At 38.4% G+C, this 26686-nt stretch overlaps 2 protein-coding genes across 4 annotated transcripts; one reads left to right on the top strand and one right to left on the bottom strand.

Moving 5' to 3' along the window:
- The first annotated feature begins 11797 nt into the window (after positions 1–11797).
- On the top strand, positions 11798–12675 carry LOC146538747 (uncharacterized). The gene is made up of 2 exons (XM_085185921.1): positions 11798–12178; positions 12486–12675. Exons 1-2 carry the CDS (start codon positions 12069–12071, stop codon positions 12673–12675), a joined length of 300 nt encoding a protein of 99 aa, XP_085042047.1. The 5' UTR covers positions 11798–12068.
- Positions 12676–15869: 3194 nt separating this feature from the next.
- On the bottom strand, positions 15870–19057 carry LOC146538748 (uncharacterized). 3 transcript variants are annotated; one of them, XM_085185785.1, is made up of 4 exons: positions 18716–19057; positions 17539–17698; positions 16975–17265; positions 15870–16132 (listed from the first exon to the last, which is right to left on the bottom strand). In XM_085185785.1, exons 1-3 carry the CDS (start codon positions 18858–18860, stop codon positions 16983–16985), a joined length of 588 nt encoding a protein of 195 aa, XP_085041911.1. In that variant the 5' UTR covers positions 18861–19057; the 3' UTR covers positions 15870–16132; positions 16975–16982. The 3 variants fall into 3 exon arrangements, with proteins under 3 accessions (XP_085041911.1, XP_085041910.1, XP_085041912.1); XM_085185784.1 differs by lacking the exon at positions 15870–16132 and having other exon boundaries at positions 16443–17265; positions 18716–19054; XM_085185786.1 differs by lacking the exon at positions 15870–16132 and having other exon boundaries at positions 16443–17253; positions 18716–19041.
- Positions 19058–26686: the final 7629 nt, after the last annotated feature.

Here is a 26686-nt window from a genome sequence, read left to right on the forward strand (position 1 = left end):
ATGGAATTTAGTTTGTACTTTGCATAATTATAGTCGCGGCTTGAGTCTACTATTACACTGAAAAGTAAATTTTGCTTCTCAACAACACCAATGTCGTCGTAGTGCAGCGGCGCAGACTGACTGATTGACTGTAAAGGCGACGGTTGTAAGTTTGATCCCTTCCCGGGGAAAGATTAAATTTTAATTATTTTCCTTGCCTTGATAGACAAAAGTTAGGGTTAAGTTCCGCCACTCAACACGTAATGTATCGAACATTGGGCGGTGTGTGTTTGCCTGCCCTGACCTGCTATACGAGTATACTGTGCGTTGTAGCAGAGGTCATTATGGAACTTCGAAATTTAGAAGCATTTGAAGGGTGTTTAAATCACCCTATATTTGAATCTGTTCGCTGTAGGCTTTTACAAATTCTTCGAGATTAGGGGACGATATTGGCAATTATGTTTGGATATTGAAAATGTTACATACCCTTTAGTTTAGGTATTAGCGCTATACATTACCGTACGCAACGTGGAGACACTAACCAAGTAACCAAAAATATGTGATACCACAAGCATATCAGTATATGAGAAAGTTGGGCGAGGATGGGATACGGCGAGAAACTGTTATATTATACGACTATACGCACTAAAACGTGAATTAAGCTTATGTACATTTATACATAAATAGGTAATATAGTGTTACTATATTATGTAGGTACTGTATATCAATTACAACTTATATTCAACACAAAGTTGGCGACGCCGGGGCTGTTGTAATGAGACCTCATTGTGAGCTGGTAGACTGAGGAGTGCTGCTGCTGCATGACGACTGGCAGGGCGCCCGCTGCTCCTCCACACTCCCACTCACGGACAGTGTATGTGGCTTACTAAATAATATATAATATATAACATTATAGAGCTACAGGGTTTGTCTGGTTGAACGCTCTATTCTTAGTAAGCTACTGGTTCAAATTAAATTGTCTTTTGTGTCATTTGTCGAGGCAGGCTATTCACTATAAAGCTTCACGATGTGATCTACATACCGCAGGGTAGACAGAGGGAACTTGGGAACCTTCTCTCACTTCCGTCGGGTTCTGGAGGCATAAACATTACCAGGACGAGTAAACTATTAAAAAAAACTAAATTGGTGTACAATTTAAAATTTAGTGGTAAATGTAGGTATATGTAGGTGACTTTAAAATGATAATACTATTAGAATATGAAAACAATTAAGACTAGTAAAAATAAATCATCGTGTAGTTCAGGCGGGAGAAGCCGGTACCTACTACAGGTACCTCACTACAAGACGCGACTTGGCAACTCTACCAAACGACAAGAGACGGCGAGGAGTGACAGGCGGTGACGGGTTCAAGGTCGGCTCTGACGTGAGAACACTGCCAACGGTGGCTCAGTGCCTGTCTGTAAGCGTGACTAGCGCAGGTTCATATAGTGCTGGTCGCGGTGCGTGCTCGGACCCCAGAATTGCCCACCGATGCTTCCGTACCATTTTTAGGAATGTAGGATGACGGGTAGTTGAACTTATATTAATAGACAAATTTAAGTTTGGGGGCGTATGCACTCATTTTGTATGAAATAAACTATAAATATAAGTTTGTACTTACTTTTTTCTATTAAATCTCTATTAACTTTAACTTTTTGGCTTTTTTCTTTATTTGTATTGTAAGTTCGCACTTCGTGCCATATAGGCTTTAATTACGCGACGAATTTCATACAAAATGTAGGAAAAACAGTGCACTAATGCTTGTATCTTTGAATTGTGCGAAAATGTGTTGAGTGGGTTTAAACTCACACGTTGGTGTCTCTACAACTAATCGATATTAATGATCTACTATATTTTAGCGAACTAAGTTTCATCAGCGGCTATTTTTAAACAATTATCTGCATTTTGGACCAAAACACCGCAGTACCGAGTCGAGGCCGCTCGCCAACATCGAGCACGATGTTTCGGGCATACCTACTTGCTCGTACAAACATTGTTTGCGAGCTAACTTTAGCTGTTTTATAGTACAAGGACTTTCAACAAAAATGTAGGTATTGCGGTATTTAAATATTTAGGTTATTTAAAAGCTTGTAAAGTCATCATGAGTAGACTGCATTAAACCTGGTGGATCGTCTGTTAGCCCTGCACCTGCACCTGCAGTCGGAGTCTATAATCCCTCTAATATTCGCCATTTTTTTTAACCGACTGGACAAAGTGCAACGTCGCATCAAACCTCTGAACCTGTGACGTGCCAAATACAACGAATTAACTGATTAATGTATCCTCTTTGTGTTCGTAACACTCTTCTCTATACATATATTCCATTTTCCATTTTACGTTTTAAAGTCCAGGGTATACGATAAAAGATAATAGAATTCACCATAAAGGTGCCAAACTAAGTGAAGGTTCAGGACCTGCAGTTACAATAAATAAGACAGGTCGATATCTAAATGACATCATGCTTATTCAGAAAGTCACGTCGCGGCGTGTCGAAGCAAGGAGCTCGAATGATTACATATTTATTATATGATACAATTACTTCGGCGTTTATTTAGTTGTATATCTAAATGTTTATTTTGTTATCCGCGTACGTGTCTCTGAGGAGAGTGATGCAGGTTCGTTGCAACACTAGATCTTCTCTGCCTACCGTGCGGGATACAGCACCTCGCTCCTCGCCATCATTCATCCGAACGAAATTGCAATCGCGAAAACATACATAAATTAATTTTAAACATAATTTACTGCGGTGTAGTTTATAGCGTAACGTTGAATAGATGCATGTAACGTCGGTACTTGCATGTCGCGGTATAACGACTAAGTGGATAACTCACTCTTGAAGTCACTCTGTTATTTTCCTACAATTATAACTGAAATACTCGTTTATTATTGGATTTATACATAAAATAGTTATTTTTGTAACATTATCTATAAAGCATTATTTTAAGCATATTTAGATTGGCAGAGGGAACCCAGTGTTAAGATACTGCATTCTCTGCATTCCGCCCAATTATCGAGATAATGTGTGATTTGAACACCACGATATATGTGCTAGATCGGGAATAGAAATATTATTATTCCTCCGATTGAGGATCGAACTCACAACTAACTAACTAACGACAAAATAAGAATTCAATATAATATAATTTCAGGTCAGGCAACATAATAAAACTTGATTGCGTCAACTGTCAGAGTGATACGACACTTGCCAACTGTCAGGTGGCTCCGTGACATTTGTCTCTGCATTTGCTGATCTCATCTACTCGTTTAAGAGATAATCTAAAAATGAATTTCTAAATTAGCGACTGTAACCTTTATTCGTCTTTGATATTTAACAAGAAATGTTAGTAAAGTATTGTTATATTTATTTTTCGAATACTTTAAAAAATTGTGGAATATCCGTTTTCTATTTTATCAAACAAAATAATAATAATCAGCTTCACGCTGTATCCCGCACACGGACACTCCGTTCACCATTTCCCGCCGAATTTTGATGGCGTTGCGCGTCTTTCTTTTATTGTTATATAATAAATATAAAAATGTAAATTTTATATAAATTTATATAAAATTCTCTCCTTTTTGACTCCACTTTTGTCATCAATTTAAAATACACCCTGTGTTTGTCTCAAAACTATAATAAACTACAATAATAATAAAACTACAAAAATATCGTCTTAATTTTAAAAATGATGCAAGCTAAGGTGGCTGCCGTACATGTGAGTACTGTCACATGTATTTGAATTAGCGGGTATTGGAGTTATTGTAACAGTCGACATTTTGCGTTAAATTATCTGTTTACGCCGAACAGACACACGCCGTGCACCACGACGGCCGAGATGTAACCATATATAAGAGCAGCAGTAGCGCAGCACCTACCTGCAGGTAGCATAGCAGCATATATAGATGCAGGTTTACGAACTGTATCAGCCGATGAACTCGTGTGACCTGTCTCTGTGCCTGTAAGAGGAAACCATACCCATGTTGCTTAGGCCTATATATAGAGTGAGTCACTTGCGCAGAAACCAATTTATTAATTAAATTAGAGAAGGGAAGAAGGTTTTCATTCGAAGCGACATATTGGATAATGCATATCTCTAGTTTATTCACATAGTACAGACGTTAATTACCGAGCTGAGACCATGGCAACAAGCATCGCCCGAGAGTTATACACCGTAATATCCCAGAAATACAGTTTATATTTGCTTGGAAAGTACACAATGTAACTTGTTCAAGCGATTAGTCTATTAAAAGAATTTAATTGAAAATCAACTCTACATCGTAGGAAAAGTGATTCAATTTTCCTTGCAGGTCAAACAGGTCGCACCGGTAGTCGATATGGTACATGCGCATTAGAAAGCAACAGGTTGGGCAACTAATCGAGCGATCGCTCGGTAGAGCATTGCTCCCAGCAACGATCAGCTGTTCGTCCCTTTCATTCAGGGTTTTTTACTTTCTAGCATATATTTTATATGAATGGCGGCGGTATCGATTGTTCTGTTGCAGAAATAGAGATGCTTAGAAGGAAGGCAGGTAGGTAGGTGGTTGTTTGTCAGATAATATGAATATAAATAAAACTGAATACGACTGAATATAAAATAAATGTAAGAGTGATATTTAGTCTGGATTTTTTTAATATATCCAAAAATGAAGCTTAAAAATATATTAAACAGAACAAAGGAAACTAATTCATCACTCGCTTGGGACCTGAAAAAGTTCCCTTAAAAAGTCGTGATGTAATGAATTATGACGAAGGAACTCTACATTTATTATTAATAAAGTCAAGAAAAGCGCAACTTTGACCCTTCTTCATTTCGACATAAACAAGTTAATTTTGTGTTTAAAAAAACTTAATTAAATGCGTACCTACGTTTTTTGAGGAAAATCTAACTTAACTAATAACGACGGAAAAAATCACGAGTAGGGGACGGTTATACCAACAAGAAGAAATAGAAAAATGGATATACCAACCCTTAGGGGTGGAGGGTGGAGGGTGGAGGGTGAAAGGGTGAGCCCCGCAGTATCGCGACACCTGCGAACTCGATAAGCTTGCTAAGTACGAGTGCTTAAGCCTTAATGTATATTTATGTGGGCCTTCTATAATGCCGCGCACAGGGGCGGTCGAACCCACTGCCCGTGTGTACTCGTATGTCTCAGTAAGCATTCATAATGATTATTGAACGATTTAAAAGTGAACTGCAACATGAGTAATGTTCCGAGCCCTCCGCGCCCTCCGCGCCCTCCGCCCAGAGTGATTGCTGCTCACCGACAAGAGGGTAGAGTCGATACTCAAATTTCACAATAATTTTGATCGGACCATACACATTAAGCGTTTTTATTATTGTTTTATTTTTGTTTCTTCGCCACTCCTTTTTTATTGTAATAATGATTGTTTAAACGTAATATATTTCTTTGTATTTTCAATTTCCTGCTCTAGTAGACTAAGCGCGGCGTTGAGTTCCAACACGAAATGTCTCAAAAATGAATGAATCTGCCTGCCATACGCCATACACACAAATAAAGCTTTTGTAAAGGATTTACATTTTTATAGGTTCTTTTTTATATCAATGAATATCATTACTTGTTGTGTATTGACACTACTGAAATGGCTTTTGCTAAAAGGTACAATAGCAATAAATTAGACGATTTCAAGTCTACAATAACATCTATGCAGATGTTTTATAAGATATGTTTGGTGTCGGATAACGGATAAAAATATTATAATTTATTAAAGTACACACATGAACAGCTCAGTACAAGCAGAATGAAGCCTAGTGTCAAAACACACCGTTCCCCAATTCTTAAAATATTGCCTGTTTGTTAAGTGGCGGAGTTGCCTTTGAACTCTGTACCATCCCTTACCAGGCTAATTGGAAACCCGAATCCATTACTGTTAGTTAATTAATTAACTACTGAACTAAACGGTTTTCGTAATATTCTTGAAGGTCCGCTATAAATTTTTATGAAATATAGTTCACAAGCAAGTTCTATATGATAAGTTGGACTAACCCAAAGATTGTATAACAGTTTTGTGGACTAGTTGCTCGACTGGTCGGCCGACATCCCCTTCAATGAGGTCTAAGGTCAGAATGCATACATTCAGCTCTGCCTATTGTTCTCTAGAATAGAAGTAAACGTTTATTTGGAACTGTAAATATTGGCTTTTAGTTTAGCGCTGTCACCCGCAAATATCTATAAATGTAGAGGAAATACTGTGTTGGGACGCTCCTTTTCACATTTTATAACTAATATTGCCAAACTCCGTGTAGACTGTAGGGTAAGCGCGGTAAAGCTGCACAACTTCACTTGAGCTAGAAATAACTAACCCTCTTCAGCACGTAACACTGTTTAACGGTCGGTTGCCCCGCACCCCCCTACACCTCTCAGCACCCCTCGGCAGTAGCCGGTTTAAGCTTGTATTAATAACTGTTGCAGCCACGCTTCCTTCATCCCGGATATATTTGTACTGAGCGTTGCAAAAATAGTTTAGTAGAAAATATAGATTGTACCCTCTCGTTTATTAAATACTGAGCTGTTACTGCCTACTTTTCTCTGCCTATTATCTCCCTTCTCTCTGCCTACTCTGATATATGCAGCAAGAAGCTACAAAAATGTCAAACGTCTTAACATATAATTTCACTTAATGATTGGCGCATTGTTTATGTTACGGTATAACTTCCGAGGAAGCTAAAGACAACGGAGAGCCAAACGTCACGGTCTCTTCGCGTCTCTTCCATCACTCATTCTCTCCACGAGTCATTCCCCCCACTTATGCGCAATGTAGTGAGAATTCATACATCATTTATTATTATCTATATAAGCATAATTTTAAAAAGACCGTCGTGGCGCAGCGGCGCAAGGGTGTGACTGTAACGCGACGGTTGTGCGTTCGATCCCCACTCGAGGAAGTGAAATATTTATTTACGTTTATATTTCCATTTCTTCGCTCTGGTGTCGAGGCAAAGGCGTTGAGTTCTGCCAGTCAACACGCATTGCCTTCAGAATTCGACAGAAAGTGAAGACTGTCTTGCCACTAGATTCCCTCTTCCTACCCTGCTGTGTGCGGTTGTATACCGCTGTAGCACGCTGTAGCGTGAAGCTGATTTAATTTAAAAATGATATAACTCGACGTGAACAAACTCACACATTCCTCTGACATGATGACATAATTTCACTTTGATACACTTGGCTCTGCACCAGGTTCATGTATGTGTGCCTCTAGCAAATCTCGGGTAGTTCTTGAGACTTGCGCGTTAATCAACGATTATAAAAAACACGGCCATATTAAAAAAGATATCCATTTTTTTCTTTAAGACAATTTTATTATGAATACTTTTGAGGTAACAGATGTGGTGTATAAAGAAATATCATTTTATTTCAACCAAGCCTTTGCGAATAAAAGCTTTTTATATGTCTATATTTATACAGTTTTATACTTAAAACATAGCACAATGAGCTCTACCTAAACATAGGATGAATTTTAATATAGAGGACTATAAATACAAGTCCCGAAGGGCGGTACCTACAGTATCGATTCACTGTAACCTTGGCAGTGAAACAGGGCTATTTATAAGAGGAGGTGGGCGTGGGGGTGGTGTTGGTGCTGCGGCCAGCAGTACGCCCGCACGTGTAATATATTTTGGGGTAGGTACATTTAAAATGTAGTTTGGAGATTACTTGTTAATTTGTCAAAGTCAAATAATATCATTCAAAATAAGAAGTTACATCTAGTTACGTCACCAGTTTACTAAAGTGAATGCCTGCTACTACTTCTAAATGAAATAAATGTTTGTGTTGGCTAATATAATAAAGTTAACTATTTACTTTGACGCTGTATCTGCCGCATATAACGAGTTAGCGGGAGTGAAAGTGGAGCCCACAACCCTCGCGCACAGTACAGTACAGTCACACTCTGTGCCTCTGCGAACTAATAGTTGATACGATGACGGCCTCGCCTGCAGCGGGCAGGTACGGATAATAACAACAAAATGTTTCAATTGAAACCAGTACTTCTTAGTGTATAATATTAGTATACATTTAATATTTCACGCCAAATATCAGATATTGCTTGATCATACTAACATTGTCAGTTCAATTCCCATATCATATCCTAGTTTTAGAACAAAAGTTCTTCTGTTTCGTTCAAAAACTAAAGAGCAGTTATTATTTTTTTAATTACAGTAAAAGCAAAACAGAGCAATGTCTGTACGCGACTCCATACAGCTAGTGCCACCATTCATACGACACGACGCACGCAGCGCTGTACAAGTATGGTATACGTGCACAGATAGAAGCACTAGTTGCTATGCGCCCCCCATCCCCACCCCCACTGCCCCTACCCGCCGCCCCCGCGCCGCCCCCGCGCCGCCCGCCCCACGCGGCTGTGAGTGGATGATTCTGTTTAGAGTTCCATGCCTGAATATTTTGTAACATACTATTATTTTAGGTTCTGTTGGTACGCTGTATCCCGCTTTTAGCACGGTAGACATAGGGAACATGGGAACCTCGTGTTAAGACACTTCGCTTCATTAAAATACTTCCATTCCCCATGCGCCGCGAACTTTGACGTCGTTATAGCACCGCACCACGACGGGCAAAATGTTCTACTTTTCACATAAAACTAGAGAAAAGAATATACACACCGAACACTTTACAACTGAGACCCGGTTTATGTGACAAGGTGATTCCACAAATGGCATTTTGTGAATATAGATCTTCCGCGCCGAGTACATTTTGTAGAAATTTCGGTTATGCTTTTTCAATGTTCATTTGTTCGCGTCTTTTGTACCGAGGCCACCCCCGCGTCCCTCGCGCACGTCATCATGACGGCGGTCGCTGCTAACTGCTATTGTATTTTACTTCAATGTTGCTAGATTGAATTGCGATTTTGTAAAAAACCCAATTAAAATGTTTTGTATTATACAAGATCAATTTAAATAGAAAAGAAAACGAAGTTTAATTCAATAAACGATAAGTAAAAAGCTATTCCCATTAAACATTTGCAGAGATTTCAGTTCTACGTGAAAAGCTCGGAAATTTCACTTTTTCGATATAAAATTTTTCACCGAGAACACTTTAATTCCACTCGCGCTTATATTTCGCTTGTAAGCTGTTACTGCGCGGGGTTGTAGTCGTTTTGGTGGAGATTTGGCAAATAATAATAGCGGGCCATTACGCGAGTGCTCACTGTACGCGCCGTGTTTGCATTCTCTACCCTGTACCGTGAAACATAAGAGCTGGTGACGGAGCAGGGGTGGGTCCACGCGCGTCGCCATTACAGGGATATGTCGTAGTTTGGGACAATAGAGTGAAATGAATTTAAAAGCTTTGATTGATTTTGGTAATTTTTTAGCCTTCCCGCGAAGAGGCGCCCAGCACGGGCGCACCGGCGCACTGGCGAGTGTCGCTGCAAGTGACTTTTGCTTGACATGTGTGGATGGATTTTACGATTTGAAATATTTTAAAATATATACACAAATAATATGTAGGCAGTTGTGGCGCAGTGGTACGTGGCGTGTGTTTAAGTGCGACGGGTGTGGGTTTCGGCTACCACTGGGCAATTAGGTAAAATGAGTTATTATTGTTTTCACGCTCTGTTAACAGGACAAAGCGCGGCGTCGAGTAGCGCAAATCAATCAACGCGCAATGTCTCAAAAATTGGGTGGTGAATGGAGAACGAAATGTTTAAACAGTACGTTTCCTCTGCATACCCTGCTATATACAGCAGGTATCAATCTAATGTAGAGCTTTACGATACACATCATTATATTAATATACCAGATTTCCGGGGTAAAATTGAAATCGTGGAACTTGAAAGGTACTTTCCTATAATGGAGGGCTAGTAATTTCATCCCTTGAAGGGAAAAAAGAATTGGGCCTCGCTGAAGGACCGGAAATTTAGTTTTGGGTGTTCTCAAATTGCAAAAATCATTTGAGCGGTCGAAGCCCCGCGGCATTTTATCGAATATTTTACGGAACATTTTTACGTATAAATTTTCTTCTTAACTTATTAAGGACTTCTGAATATTTTTACTTAATTCGAAACAAGTTTAAAAAATGAATGTTATCTCAACAACGTTCAATGTTCGAAACAAGTTCAAAAATGAAAAATCTCTTCATCCTGCTGCTATGCTTGAAAAAGTGAGAAGCGAGTAGAGAAAAGAATCAGGGACCTTCATTTCGTTTATACATTTCGTATAAACTTTGCGTGTTTGAAATTGTAATATGATACAGAAACGGGATACATCGAGATCGAGATGTGCGTGATAAAATGCGATGTCTCGATATGTATTGAGAATAGTATCTAATACTAAGAAAAGAGTATCTCAAGTCATCGAAAATCTGTATATAGTAAGCACGACGGTTGTGAGTTTGTTTGGTGTTCTTTCTTGGTACTCTTGAGGCTCCCGCTGCCTGCCCTGCGGTGTGCGGGATACAGCGTGAATTTGAAAAAAACTTATTATTCTATTCTTAGTGTGGACTAACACTCAAAAATGAGAAATAGAGAAATTGAAATAAATAAAAAAAATATTACTCTAAGAAAATACTAGCAAAATTAAAATTTTGCTTAATGAAATATTATGCAAAGCGTTTAATTACACAGTTAATGGCATTGGTAATTAAGGAACGTTGTAAAACTGTAGGTCGGGCGCGCAATGAGGTACTCTGTGACAGCGTGTACTGCTTGGGTGTTTGTAGTTTGCAGTAAGTTGTCATTGTTGCTTATTACTTTAAATTAAATGTACGGTAATAATAAGTTCACACGTGAAGCTGATTGTATCCCGCAAATGGTAGGACAGGCAGAGGGAGCCTAGTTTTGAGACACTGTGCCCCCCCGCCCGATCCGCACGATCAGTGACAGCTGCCATAGATGGCAGCACTAGTAATGTATTTTAGATATCATTACAACAGTGCCTAAGTAATAAAATAAAAATAATATATTCAATGTAGTGAGAATTTAACAGAAAACCTTTGGTTTTGCTGTCAGACGTTGTGCACTGCGCCACGATGACCTTCTAAAATTCATATCTAGCGGCCCCCCCGCGGCTTCGCCCGCGTGAACTACATGATTATTCTGTTCTGTTGTGTTCTTTTTATTATGGCGTTCCGAGCGTGCCAGTTGAGCACAAAATCACTTTGCCAGAAATGATTATTCATTTAATAAACAGAATTGAGTGACATGTGCGTGACAAATGTGTCATGATGTCAATGAATAATTTAATTTACTCGTTTAGAAACAGCTTTAAATGGTGATTCGGGGAGGAGATTCGTAAGGATTTATAATATTCTTTGTAAATGATTGCATACTACAAAACATACCCAAATCGAATCGAATAATTCAATATCGAAATCGAATAAAAAATAATTAATCGAATAAGTGAATCGAATATTGTATATTAAATATTTAATTGAGAATCTCCTCCTTGTTTTGAAAGTCAGTTAAAAATACAGATTTATTACAAACAAATATAGATTTATTATAAATATAGGTACCTATTTTAGATATGGATTGCTATATATTTGCAGGCATACTCATGCCTTGGGTTCGTTCAAATGCCGATAACTTTTTTAAGGAACCGATTTTGATGAAACTAACTTTAGATGTTAAGCTGGGTTAAAACAAAGAAATTGGTGAAAGTTTTACGTAAATCGGTTCAGTACTTTCAGAGATTAGCGTGACCATACATTCAGATAAGAAACACTGACAGATAAGAAATTAAAAATATATATTTTTGCTTTCTATTATTCTTTTTAAGTGTCCCTCTATCCATTTCAGTCAAAAATACAAAATGTACAGACAAAATATTTTTACTGTCTTATTATATATAGAGATATAATATGTACCTACACATATACTCTAGTAGATAGTAGAGTACAAATTGTTTATATTTCCTAAAAAAATACTTACAGATGTACAAATTCCATCAATTCATTCGACAATTGTCGATCACAAATTGAAAAATATATCTGATGACAAGCTGGTGGTACAAACGAACACCTTCATTCGTAACCATGTGTTGGACATTGACGGCGTCCTGCGCAAGGAAATATATACTCGTCCCACTGACAGACAGTTAAATCTCAAAATTATAGACATGATGCGGCAGCAGATATACGCCACTCAGGACAGGATGCGGAGGTTAGCGCCGCTGCTCGCCAAATATAAAGATGATGTCGCATTACGAATGGCTTTTATACTCAACAGGTATTGAGAGTACCTCTACGTAATTATGTTACGTTTATTACGTGTACGTACTCGTATGTACTATATTATATCGAATACAATAACTGTTTTAGGAGAATGAATTATTTTCATTTCCCTGCTCTGGAATTCCGTTCCGCCTTCACACTATATGGACTGCTATATGCAGGATACCGATAAAATGTAATGCGAGAACTTATATAAAGTTTATATGGAGGTTCTCTTGCGATTTGGGACATTTTACTTATGATAATAGAAGCAACGTCTACTGGTATGACAGCATTTCAATAAGTCAATAAGTCATCTCCAGGTTGAACCAGCTCATAATCGACATCCGCCGCATCTACACGCAGGCGCTGCGCTGGAAGAAGTGGTGGAAGCGAGTGTTCGAGCACATCGTGTGGTACACGTACGTGGTCCGCAAGTTCGTGGACATCCTGTATATAGTGGAGCACGCTATAGAGCTACATACTAAGAATATGAAAATAGTTGGACCCTGATCCGACAAAAATAAAGAAAATTTGTGTACGAGGTAATATTGTACGCAGGTGCAGGCTGTATCTATATTCATTATTGTCATCTTATCTTATAATAAAACATAACTCAAACATAACACATAATAAAACAATAAAAATATTTTGTCTGTACGTTTAGTATTTTTGACTGAAATGAATAGAGGAACACTTAAAAAGAATAATAGAATTATTTTTTTTTTAATATTTCTTGTCTGTATGTATGATCACGTTTATCTCCGAAAGTTCTGAACCGATTTACTTAAAACTTTCATCAATAGGTTTGTTTTATTTCAGCATAACATCTAAAGTTTGTTTTATCAAAATCGGTTCATTAAAAAAAAGTTATCGTCATGAATTTGTTGAATGAAATGAATTGAATGAATTTAAGGCAATAGTTTGCCTACGAGTATATAGCAATCCATATTTATACTTATACTTATTATAAATCTGTATTTGTTTGTAATAAATCTGTATTTTTAACCAACTTTCAAAATAAGGAGGAGGTTCTCAATTAATTATTTTCGATTCGATATTCGATTCATTTATTCGATTAATTAAGAAGCTTATTTTGGATTCGCCTTCGATTTATCAGTTATTTTACAAAGAATATCATAAAACCTTGTCCACATCAATAATTTAACATTTAAGGCTGTTTCTGAACGAGTAAATTAAAATATTCATTGACATCAACACATTTGACTGTCAGTCAATTCTGTTTTAAACGAATAATCATGTAGTTTAAGCGGGCGAAGCTGCGGGCGGGCCGCTAGTTTATAAGTATAGCTATAGTTGTAATAATGGTTATCAGAGGGTGGTTCATTTATCCGTTAATTATATTGCGGCACTTACAGCTTGTTGCATCATTGACATGAGATATATAACACACACTCGTACAAATATCATCGACATCGGCCAGCGACACGTTGAAGGTGGCCGTCGCTGAGTGGCTGCACCATGCCACGCACCGTGACGCTGCCATCTACAGGGACAAGCACCAGCGTTTGCTAGCTCGTGCATGTATGGATGTATGTATGTACAACTTGTTTACAATGGCCAAGTCATTAAAGTGGAAAAGGTCAGTAGATTGAAAAATGACCATCCTCGACTATTTTTATAGAAAAGGTCAAACATGATTTAGGTTTCAAATATGGTTATTAGAAACACAATGGTATTGACTCCAAACATATTTTTGTTATCACCGGACCTTGACCGTCGTGGATTCGATTCCTGCTCGGGTAATAAGTTGTTTTCATTTAATACAAAGGTTACGATAACCCGTTCCTCATTGTCTGTCTGTCTGTCTGTCAATCGAGGCATGAAGTCCAACCCACGACGGTCAGTATTATTAACATATTCGCGTCAGAAGCACCACTACACACTACAACTGCTGCAGCAATAAATGGTCGTGAGGTACAATCGGTCTAATTGCCTATAAAGGTTATGACGTGGGTATGACAGGTTTGATTCCCGCGTGAATGAGATTATAATGCCGTGAATATAATACGAACTTCTGCACTTGAGGCTCAAGTTTGTAATGGACGCTTCATTTAAAATAAATATATAAAATAATGGTCGTGTCGAGGCACAGCACCCCCCCTCCCCCACTCGGTCAAATAAACTATTTAATATTCGCGAAGCGACTAAATTACGTTATACGTCATGTCTTCAAAATAGAATAGAAAGTAGGGAGAGAAGTTTCTTAACATTAGGTTCCCTCTGCCTGGTCGTACCTATACGCTATAAAACTGAAAAACTATACGTTTTTTATATGAACTTTACTTCATAAACAATAATAAATTATCTTTAAGAAGATATATATTATTAAAGTTGAGGTCGTATTTATGAGTTATCTATATAATTTATGAGATGTGCCATACTCCAGGAAACAAAGAAAGGACAGTGTGAGCGGGCCCTCCTCGGAGAGCGGAGGGTACAGAGGCGAGTACCAGTGGCCCCGCGACCAGCAATGGCCTGGTCGTCCCCCGCGTCGTATGGGGATACAAGTAATAAAGAGGCGATTGATAATATTTATATCTTTGTTTTTGTCGTTCATATCGTTGCACGAAACATTGCACTACTGCTATGAAATAGGTTCAGACGATTTTAGCCATTTCAGTTATAATAATAAGGATGGGAATGGGAAACCGGTAGAACGATAATGTAAGAGTTCATGAGGCCTGTACAGTATAACCACATAGTGACAGTTGCAATTTGTTAGTCGGGTCCCACCCCGTTACAGAAATCAATACAATTGAGCATTCCTGAGAACTGCGAGCTTTGGGAAACGCGGAGTCCCCTTGGCTCGCCTCGCCTTCGCAAATAGCTGGCAATTTGCAAAATCGCCAGGAGACTGTAGAGGTATAACAATAAGTTGTATATCATTCAAATATGCCAAGATAAGAATAAGATAAGATGCATTAAGACCATTTGCTAGCATTGAGTCTTGCAGCTCTGCAGCGGCTGACTGTATCTCGAAAAAAAAAGTTCAACTGTCTCAAATCAATGTTACCCTCTGAAATCAGAAAAAAGAGCTCCTGAAATTCCACCCTTCTTATAGAAACAATATTTTTCCTATCTCAATTTATCTTTCTCAGAGGAGTCAGTTTTAATTTTCAAGTCCATTTTTTATATACGTATTATAATAGCGAAATTTTCCTCATTCATAAAATATAAAATAGAACTGTATTATCTCAACAAAATAAGCTGTAAAAGACTAACAAGATGCGAAGAGAGCGGGATCTCGTGGAATTACAGGGATCTCCTAATCAGAGAGTGCGTGAGGCGGCATAATGAGGGATGAGGGCGACAGGCGCGCGCCGTACTTCTGTGTCTACTTCTATGTATATGTACTCTTATACTTTGAAAATTGGGAATAAATATTAGGGGAACGATGTCTCATTGTAAGCACTAGTCCTGGGTTCGAATCTCATTCGGGAATCTGAATATTTACTGGAATACTGGAGACGGCGTCAACATGAAGAGGGAGTGCAATAATTTTATAAGAATAGGTAGGTATATGTAATTCTTAAAGACCGTGGCAAAATGTCAGTGTAGGTTGTAAGGTCGTAGGATAGTTGGTGGATAGTCTTAAATATCCAAGTTGGATATTTGTAAATACTATATCTTGGTAACCGAAAGACAGAAGAAAGGCATTCATCTTTATAATTAAACAATGAACATTCATACAACATTATTATAATATTTCATAAACCACACACAAATATACATTACGTTTGAACCGAAATAGAAGTTTACTTACCAAAATACGTGGAAAGTAAATAAATCTCCGCTAATAATATGACGCCTGTAAATATTTCAAGTTGGCTCTCGCTCGGTGGATCGCGAATGGGGTCGCCCGTGGAGGCTGCCGACGACTATATTGATATTGGTAAAAGCTCCCGGCGAAGCTTCCTCAGGGCTTACGTTTATCGAAGCCCTATTTCTGGAAGCAATAACGCTGATTGACGAGGATTGCTGTTAATTGCTAAATGGAAAGTTAATTAAAGGGCATTAGGTAGGTACTTGTCGTTTGTTTTGCTTTTGTGTATTTTATTATTTAATATTGGAAAATTATTTAATAATGGAAATATTTAATACGTTCATTTCCTCGCTTTGGTAATAAGGCAGAACCAACGATCCTCGATTGAACCATGCAGTTAAACCTAAGTTCAAGAATTCGGTGGAAAATATGGAACAAAGTGTAGAATACAGGAGTATACAAGAGTAAACAAATGACACTTGTTTCAACCAACTTTTGTTAAAAATATTTATTTATCTCGTAAACAATACCTACAAATTCACATTTTACATAAAAATCATTTACTCTATAAAACTTACGAACGAACTAGTAGTCCACATCTAAAACATCTACAGTGACTCTAGTGGCAGTGACTTTAATAAATACATAAAACTGTATATTTTATATTTTTTTAGAAAACATATAAAAATCTGGGGGCCGTCGTTGCGCAGCAACAGGCACGCGATGGTCTTGGGTTCGATTTCCATTCGAGGAAATGAAATATTGAATATTTTCATTTCCTCGCTCTGGCAACGAGACAAAGCGTTGAGTGTCGTCACTCAACACGCAATGCCGTCCAGGTTCCCCGGTTCCCTAGTTCCCTCTGCCTACTCTGCTACGTATGGGGTATGCGTGATGGATTAGAATTCTTTGCATTTAGAAAACCAAACAAACACGTTATGTAACTTTTATACGCTTTCTAAAAAAACTATTTGCAATTCCTAAGTGTAGAATAACACTTCAAAAATTATTTAACTATATATTACTCAAATTATTATGAATTCTTGTAAATCTCCATCTTGGATTCGTCTAAATCAGCGTCAACTTGCTCTTCTACCCTCAAAAGTACATCTAGGACCTGTTTTTTTATTTGGTTTTGGTATTTCTTAGGTAGTCTCTTGGTACTTTGGCAGACACTTGCGAAGAACAGATCCAAGGAGTCCTGGTCACTGTTGCCGGGATCCCACACTTCTGAATCCAGGTCTTGATCAGACTGGGCCTCACTTGCGTCGAGTTTTATATCACTCTTCATGGACATACGGTTCCTGGAAACATCACTTGATTACTTGATATAAATGCTGCTCTTTAAAGTGGTTAATTGAAATTGAAGCCAAACCTTTTGATGAGCACAACGGAATAAGCTTCACGCTGTATCTCGCATATAAAGGCAGGCAGAGAGAACTTATTGTTAAAAAACTCCAATCTCCGCTTTCCGCTGGCATTCGAAACTTTGTTTGTCGGAGGACGGAGGAGCGCAACGCCGCAGTTCATCTTACTAAAATTATAAATAATATATTCCCTTATGTAGACATTATAATTCCAAAACTTACGGTCTAAAAGTCATATAGGGCAGTACAAAGGACATGCGATTCTGATATCGCCATTTCTTGCAAGGGAGCCCCGCCTTGGTGGTGACGCCCTTGTCCGTCTTTTTAAGTGACTGTCGCAGAGAGTCTCGGAGAATTTTCCATTCACGCTTCAGTACTTCACCTGGGAAAGTTAATTTTTAGCTTCATACTTCTGCCGCTTACTTAGACACATAAGTGTTAAAACACTACATAAGAGACTGTAGTAGAACACTGCACCGAATTCTTGAGACATTGTTGGGTGGCGGAACTTAATGCCGCAGTTTGCCTCATTACCAGAACAAGGAAAAGAACATTTTTAATATTACGTTGCCTCGAGTGGGAATCAAATCGACAACCGTCGCGATTGCAGTCGCACGTTTGTAACCTCTCCTATATTATTTTAAAAATAATAATCTAAATATTATTCTTTAAAATAACGCAAGGTATTTGAAAAAAATAATAAACCAGCCTATATTCTAAGACATCATTGAATATAATGTAAGTTACCTATAATAATAAGTCTTAATAACCACAGTTACTGAAAAGTAGCTTTTATTCATCAAATACCAGTAGCTTACACAGACTACAGACTACAGAGAACGTCGTGACGCGTCGTCACTGTAAGCGCGATTGTTGGGGGTTCGATTACCACTCGGGAGAACTAATTATTTTCATTGGCTCACTCCGCTAACAAGACCGAACGCGGCGATTACATCGGCTACTCAAGAAGTAATGTCTTAAAAATTGAGCGGAAAGTGGAGAACAGAGTGAGAGGTGCGCTCTTCGGTTCCTGCTAAATGTGGGATATATAGTGATTAGTGAAGCTATATTTTATTATTTACTTTATATTTTATAACTGATATACGTAATATATTATGAGAACTATCACCATTTCAAAACCAAATATTTCATAAGATTTTAATTAAGTTTAGGCATAATATCTCACAATCTTACTCAATCCAATAAAAAAAACATAAAACAACTTTTATAATCTGTGACTTATATATTGTATAACTACCATCCTTATGACATTGTCACAGAGTTCAAAATGCAGAAGTAACTCAACTATATAACAAGGGATATTAATCTCAACAAGGGATATTAATCTCAATGTTACTACAAATAGAGTCTACATTTGAATGCAAGGCAAGGCACTCACAGTTCGCGCCCAAGCGGTCAGATATCTCCTGCCAGCATCTGTCTCTCACGTCGACGTCGCGGTGGTTCTCGTGGTTGGTGTCGTAGAGCACTGGATACTTTTTCACTTCATCTATTAGTTTTTCGCGATATTCTTTAGAATTCATTATAATTACAACTAGAAGTATATAAGTTGATAGCGACGTGCGATATACGCGCGCTCTCCACGCGAGGCGCCGCTATACTGCGCGAGGGCGAGCGATGCGCGGCGTTGCCGCTTTGTGCTGTATCGCTCATCGCGCGCGGTGTACGGCGTGGTTTACCACAGAGAGACACAGGTACAGATATGGCTGAGGATAGCACTATGTTGTTCAAATTGGAAATTAAACTAGTTTCAGTTATTTTAGTATTGTTTTCTTGAATTAATATTGCTTTATAAATGTAATATATAATTTTTTCTTTCAAAAAAATATATCGATTAACTAAAAATATGGCCGTATGAATAACAGATTGGCATTAAAAGTAATAAATAAAAATATTTTATTTTATATATTATTTAATATCTTTAATTTATAAAATAATGAATTATTTTAAGCGTATTTACATAATGTATATCATGTAAAAGTGTTATAGTCTATTAATTAAATATTATCCTTATAAATAATACATTTAAATATAAAAATGTTAATAATAATTTCAATTTTAACAGTTTCAAGCAATATCAAAAGTTAAAGAATCGTGACTGAATTTATTTAATCTTTTTTGGTGTTAAAATTATTACTTAATCTATCTAATCGATCCTCATGTTTTGTTTCCTCAGTTTAATGAAATAAGAACTCATCCGGCTCAGATGTTTATATTTTATCATTTTAAAAGGCCATGTCTACTTCAAGTAAACTCTTTGATCAAAGCGCTGCTGCCAGCTCGCTGCCCGACGACTACTTATTTCTTTGAAATAAAACGCTTGAACGCTGCTATTTTTTTGTAGTTCAATAGTTTCAAAATATATTCAGCACTTTAAGCGCTTTTTCTTCTTCTTTTAAAAGAAGAGCGCTGTTATCGCTTTATATTTTTATTAATAAATGTATCCTTTGTTCTCCTGTAACTAAAGCGATCTAGCGCTTTCTTTACATTTACAGTAAAGTTACTCGCAACAGAAACTCTTTAAAAATATTACAGCTAACCTGCTGCATCGCTTCTGAGCGATATTAAAAGTTTATATTTTATTTTGATAGTTTTAAACTTTACAGTCACCTATGAAATGACATAACAGCTCGGTATTTGAACTGGTGAGCTCTCAGAATGTTACGCCGCCCGTCGGGGCCCATCCCCGCTCTTAACACTCTGTATCCCGTCATACGTGGAATACAGCGTTAAATTAATACATAATATCAACATTTATGGTTGACAGTACTAGTGATAGTGCATTATCGCATATTCTTCGTGGGTTTGGTTGGTTGGTGGATGTTAATGCTAAAAAAACTAAGTGTATTGAGTTAGCTTTACCAAATGTTAAAAAACATAATTTTAGTTTAGTAATTAAAAAAGAAACTTTCAATGTGACGGAATCAGCTATTTCTTAGGCATGACTATAGATTCCAAACTCCAGTGGAATATTCATCTGGAAGCACTCGTGGATAAACTCAGCTCTGCACGTTGAAACTGCCCGACTAGTCTTTTTTTTTTCGAACATGTGGATAATGCTGTTAGCCCTATTGGCTTTCACAGCGACACCGGTTGGGTAGGGAAGAGGGTACTCTGTCCCTGAAGAAATGCAAGCACTAAGTGGCTGCCTGTGAGGAAGTCGACGACTGTAAGGGCGCCCCCTGCGGGACTCGAACCTCAGCTTGCGGCTTGTGTTTGTGTCGTGTGTGAGTAGTGTGTTTCCTACCTACATACGGGGCATTCGCTATAGTAATGGCGTCATCGGGGTCTAAAAGGACGCTGCGCGGGCGTCTACGTCTAGGGAGTGCGTTAGGGATGTAATCACACGCATTAACGATGAGGGGATTCGCGTGCGAGCATGCGCGCTCAAAGTAGCGCTTCGCTAAACGTTTGCAATGCTCGTAAATCGATTCCAGTTCAAAGTCTCTATGTAGGTCGACGTTACGCACGAACCAGGGACAACCTGATGCGATACGTAAGAATTTATTTTGTACCTTTTGCATGGGATCTAGCTTAGTGTGCGCGAACGCTACACAAGCATAAGAGAGGACGACTAATGTGACACCTAGATATTTGACCTCTTTTTCCCAGGGAATGGCTTTATCTAATAGATAGATGGTAGAGATTTGCTCTGAACGAGCGCGAGGGAAGAGTATCGCTTTACTCTTCTCTGGATTAACCTCGATTCTCCATTGGCGGAACCACACACCAAGTACGCGGGCCGCTTTCTGAAGTCGGTCGGCTATTATGCGTGTGTTACGCGAAGAGGTGTATAGGGCGGTATCATCGGCGTACATAGCCAAGTGTACATCCCTGGTACGAGGTATGTCTCTTGTGTACAGCGCGTATAACATAGGAGAGAGGGTTGAACCCTGGGGGACGCCTGCGCGGAGGAGGCGGGGGGAGGAGAGAGTTCCTTCTACTTTATAGCGGAAGTATCTATTTGACAGAAAATCCTGCAGGATGCGCAGTGGTGCGCCTGAGGGGCGCACCTCGCCTAATTTGAGAATGACAGGACGGTGGTCCGAATCGAGGTCGGGAATTGTTTCTATTGAATGTTGACATAAGCCTACATTCGATAGAATCGCTATGTCGAGAACCTCGCCTGTGCCGTGGGCAACCCGACTAGTCTACTATAGCTATTTTCATAGTATTTTATCTTATGGAATGCTGGTATGGAGCAGTGTTTCAGATATCAATTCAATAGTTATTCTCCAAAAAAAGAGCCGTGAGATATATTTAGAACCTAAGCCTTTGCCACTCGATGTCAGCAACGATGTAATTAAGCTGCAACTAACGCCTTTATTTTTTCTTACATTACTATATAATTACAATCTAATCGAACCTTTACACAAAAGTTGAAAAAAAAATAAGCCAACAAGAGGCGTGGGAGTGTGGGAGTGTGGGAGTGTCTAACAAACGACGGCGTATAATAGTTTTTACAAATTGGTTCGTGAGTTCCTCTGAGGTGTAACAGACAGCCTCTGCAGATCTGTACCTGTACCACTGTTTATCATCCTTATAATAAGCTATGTGTGAATAGTAAAGATTTATTAACTTTTAAACAACTATAAATAAACTAACTGGCTTTGCCGGCGGCCCACACATAGCACCGACTGAACAGAGGTCAGTTATGTGTTTGACAGGAACCGCTGACTGGAGCATGTGAGTTACTTACTTGACCGACCCATAGCTGTCAGGCCTGGTCCCTGGGCGTTATGTATTTTGTTGAATACCGAAAGTTCCAACCCTGGCTATTTCTATAAAAGGGGCAACATGAAATATAAACATTCCCTCGAGCGGAAGTTGAACCTAAGTCACTGTCCTTTCACTATGACCTTTAGCTAAAAGAAAATAATTTCTTATCACTTCTTATGATAACAAAAAAACCTGCGGCTCAACTGTCTGTCTGTCTCTACCGTTTAGTAACAAAGACGTGCACCGTGTGACCGGCACGTTACACGAGGTAGTTCTAGTACCACATATGTACAGTTGGGGCGACGAGTCTTGGCTGTTGGAGTTAGGTTTTCTGAACTATTGCACATTATTAACTTGAGAAGAAAATAGTAAAATGTAAGAAAAATCATAAAATCAAACTTGCGCAGCCATCTACATGTACCTACAGCTAACTCAAGGGCGGCCACGACTTGTCGACCGCACTATAACTGTAGTAAAGAACACTCACCCCTGACCTAAAAAAACATCTCGACGCCAATCCTTTCTATTTGTAATCGTTTTGTTATTTCAGGCGCTTAGCGTTTATTTGTAGTTTGATAGTATAGATAGTATGTGGTCTTTAAGCTCCATGCTGTCTCCCGCATGTAGCAGGACAGACAGAGGGAACCTAGTGTTGAGACACTACGTTCCCCACACACCGCCTAATTTTCGAGACATTTCAATTGTGGAGTGGCAGAGCTCAACGCTGAGTTTTGTCTTCTGATTAGAGCGAAGAAATGTAAATAATTCTTTCCCCCCAATTCGCAATCAAACCAGGTATTAATTACTCCCTCACTTTTTTATTCAAAATTGGGTGCTGAGCCTGCCTGGTGGCTGGACTGACCTATTTGAAGCTGTTCTTCAATACGAATACAAAAGATTTTTTGGCCTTTTTTTCTATTACATTTCTTAGAAACTACCATATTTTTCTAGAAAAGTGAGAAACTAGCGGCCTTCAAATATCGACAGTTGAACAAAAAACATCAAATGTAGCCTTATTACGTGCCTTGGTAACTGAAGCCTTGATCAACATCATATTCCACATCTTACTAGTCTTTGAAGAAATTAATCAAGGTACCTCAACAGTTTGGACGTAGGATTTTTTTTTCATTTCACGATTTTTATTCATACCTGTATTTCGTGTGACGCACACAGACGTGTGCGACGTTGCCGCTTTGACAGGTAAGTGTGTGCGTGCTTATGTTATACTTTACAAATGGCGTTTTATTTTAAAACGATAATTTTATGATTTATTTTGTTTGAAAAAATAAATTTTTCATTTTTGGGAATTTTTTTTCTGAACTATATTAGGCTTTTATAGAGTAGTTAAAACTGTGCTTTCATTTAAAGTGGTGCTGTCAATTCCATCCTGTATATAGAGATAAACATATTTTTTAGCATCATGCGGGATACACCCGCACGTAGCAAGTACGTAGTACGTTTACGTAGAAGGAACTTAGTGTTAAGATATGTCATATTCCATTTTGCACTGAATTATCGAAACATTGCGTGTTGGGTGACAGCACTCAATCTCGTGCTTTGTCTTTTTACCAGGACGAGAAAATAAAAAAAATATCATTAATCAAACCTCGAGTAAGTCTCGAAACCTCTCTAGACACTTTTCATAGCTTTCAGTGGTTTCCTCCCATTTTGCAATACATAAATATCTATTTAGTCAGTAGTAGGCACAAAATGTTGGCAAGTTACAACTAACGCAAAAAACACACTTCTACCCACTTTTATATTATTAATTTCGTTTCTTTACAAAAAAATCTCAGCAACCAAAAATATACTTGAATTGAGACTTATTAACTAACAATAGGGTTGATAATGGCTTACTTTGAGCCGGATTTGAATCCGCTACCTGATTTTTTCACTTATTTGGTAAAGGGATTACGCCAAACAACAGGTGGTCATTTAATGTGTCGATTCTTTTGTTAAACTCTAACGTATTTTCTTTGTATGTAATTTTTTAAAGTGAATTTGGCGTCAGGCGGAACCATAGCTTTAATAAGCATAATAGTGTTATTGTTAATGCAACATTACGTTATCGTTTCTGTGATGAGTGATATGTCACTTCGCTCTCCGTATTTGGTCTACGAGCCTGTACTCGGCACAGCGCAGCGGTGCATCCTCTAACGCGACGGTTGCAGCTTACCTCGCCCTCGCTCTGGTAACAAGACAACGCGTGGCGCTTAATTCCGCCACTCAACACAACATCTCTGTCGTCGCTGTGCGTGGGGAACGAAGTGTTTCAACGCGGTTCCCTCTATACAGCGGGGGGATACAGCGTGAAACATAATAAAATATAACTTTTCTAAACATTTAAGTCTAATTAATCGCACGCTTTAAATTGCGGAGTCATTTGAAGGACACGACCTAGAGCCATGATTCTATCCTTGTCACTCTTCTACTGTTAGAACGAGATAGCGTAAACTACATAAGTCCTTATTGCAATAAATTGTACACTCTATCTCGTTCTATCGTGTAGTGTGTGTATATCTCTGTCTCGCTCGCACTCGAGCGCTGCTAGACAGTCCGTCGCCATGCTACGATCCGTGACGCACTAGCGGCCATAGCCTATAACAAATAGTTACATTTAATTTCTTTTGTATTTCAATTTAATGTTGTATTTTAATACGATAAGCAAAGAGATAGACAGGAAATACTAAAATCTTATGAATATTAGTCGCGACCTGTTTGTGTACGTTAAGATTTTTTTTCATGTTCACGCTGTATCACGCTTATTTAGCAGGTTAGGCGGAGGGAACCTCCGTTTGTCACTTGAGGCATTGCGTGTTGGGTGGCGAGACTCGACGATGAATGTATTGAACGGTGCGTGAGGAACGGAGTGACATTAAGATGCTGACAAGCCTGTACTTAGGTTGTTCTCCGAGACGCTGACTTCTCACAATACATAATGATCATTTCTTAGAATCTTTTATTTTTTTGCTTCATATACTTTTTGCTGAAGATTTTTTTATGTTTTGTTTATTTAAATCAACTTTTTGTTGCTATCTAAATCAAAATCTATTGAAAAAACCTAATTGGACGATGGGTGTGGATTCCTATCCACGCATCTATGAAGGGGACGTGAGACGTGTTGGTATTCTGTCCGGTGTCCCCACAATTATGTAAATTTACATATTGCGCGTTGAGTGTTGCATTTGATCCAACTCACAACTGACTTTTTAGTTTGTGGACACTTCATTCTAAGGGCATGTATAAAGAGGTGGATGAGAGTGGACCAGGTGAATGAGGTATACAGAGACCGTAACCTTCTCTTCTCTCTGGCTGGTGGGGGGCGGAGTGGGGATCTTAACACTAAGTTCCATCTGCCTAGAGAAGGCTTTATTTGTGCGAATTCAAAACTCGCTAAATTTAAATTCTTATACATATTTTCCATTTATACGTTTTTCAATTGATACAGAATATGTTATAGGGGTCAACATAATTTAACAAATTGGAATAAGGACGAAAACACTCTGTGTCCACTGGTGTGACAGAGTACCTACTGACTGCTGCTGTCTGTCTGTCACGTCGCATCGGGCAGTCCGGTCACTTTGGATTTAACGCTCAAACTAAATTATACTTTACGTTAAAACAAATAAAACCCATTTTGCTCTACAAAACACAGTCGCTATGCAATATATCGTACAGTTAACAGAGAAGTGTAACATTAAACCCTATAAACATTAAGATCAGTTAAACCAACATAACTATTGGAAGGCAGCAGGCAGCCGCGCTGGTCGGTGGTGTTTGTATGATCCTTCTACAATATCAATACTTTGTCGATTGTTCGTGAAAGAACAATAAAGCGTGTGTGTACGTGTGGGTGCTGCTTGGTTATGTCTCAAAATTAGGAAATAGAGGTGTTTGGCTCTTTGTTTGGTTTGGAAAATTGATTTTTTTTTCATATCCCCGTTTTGGCAACAGCACAGCATAGGCACAGCGTTGAGTTCCGGAATTCAAAATGCAATAGCTTAAAAAAGATATTACATTATACTCGATATTTTATTAATATATTGTGCGAGCATTTTTAAGGTTTTTCCTTAAGTTATTATTAAAGATATATAACATGCATAGCATACATTCTATGAATAAGGAAGAAAGCACCTATCGCAAGGCACATATACTCGCAACACATCCTATCTCCTCAGCCTTGGACTTATTTGCGTGTATTGACGTCACCGCCCTCCCCGCTCTCCGCGTCCCGCGCCCGGGGGAAACGGAAATAAATATAATTGGTAAAAGATTACCTGCTTACTTGTTATGGATATGTATGTATGTAGTTATATAATAATTATTTTCATTTCCATAACCGAGTAATAAAACAAAGCGCGATGTTAAGTTGCGCCACTTAACACGAGAGACATCTACGCTTCGCCCAATTTTTGTCCTCGATAAATGGACTACTTCACAAAAAAAATATTTTTCCAATTCTCACCGGTAGTTCCTGGGACAAGTGCGTCCAATCAAACAAACTCTATGATTTTATAATGTAATAGGAGTACGGTCGGTGCGCCGTCTCTCTTATGTCACCCCATTGTGTTTAACAACCGAGTAATTCAGCGACATTGATGACTCATACAAAACAATTTCAATATCAATA

This window comes from Heliconius melpomene, chromosome 5 (genome assembly GCF_056956725.1).
Source record: "Heliconius melpomene rosina isolate 202511_hmr_F chromosome 5, ASM5695672v1, whole genome shotgun sequence".
NCBI lineage: Eukaryota > Metazoa > Arthropoda > Insecta > Lepidoptera > Nymphalidae > Heliconius > Heliconius melpomene.

Coding starts and splice junctions, on each gene's coding strand:
- LOC146538747 (XM_085185921.1), top strand. CDS start 12,069: ATGATGCGGCAGCAGATATACGCCACTCAGGACAGGATGCGGAGGTTA. Junction 12,179..12,485: donor ATGGCTTTTATACTCAACAG/GTATTGAGAGTA, acceptor AGTCATCTCCAG/GTTGAACCAGCTCATAATCG.
- LOC146538748 (XM_085185785.1), bottom strand. CDS start 18,860: ATGAATTCTAAAGAATATCGCGAAAAACTAATAGATGAAGTGAAAAAG. Junction 17,699..18,715: donor TGACCGCTTGGGCGCGAACT/GTGAGTGCCTTG, acceptor TAACTTTCCCAG/GTGAAGTACTGAAGCGTGAA. Junction 17,266..17,538: donor CCCTATATGACTTTTAGACC/GTAAGTTTTGGA, acceptor CAAGTAATCAAG/TGATGTTTCCAGGAACCGTA.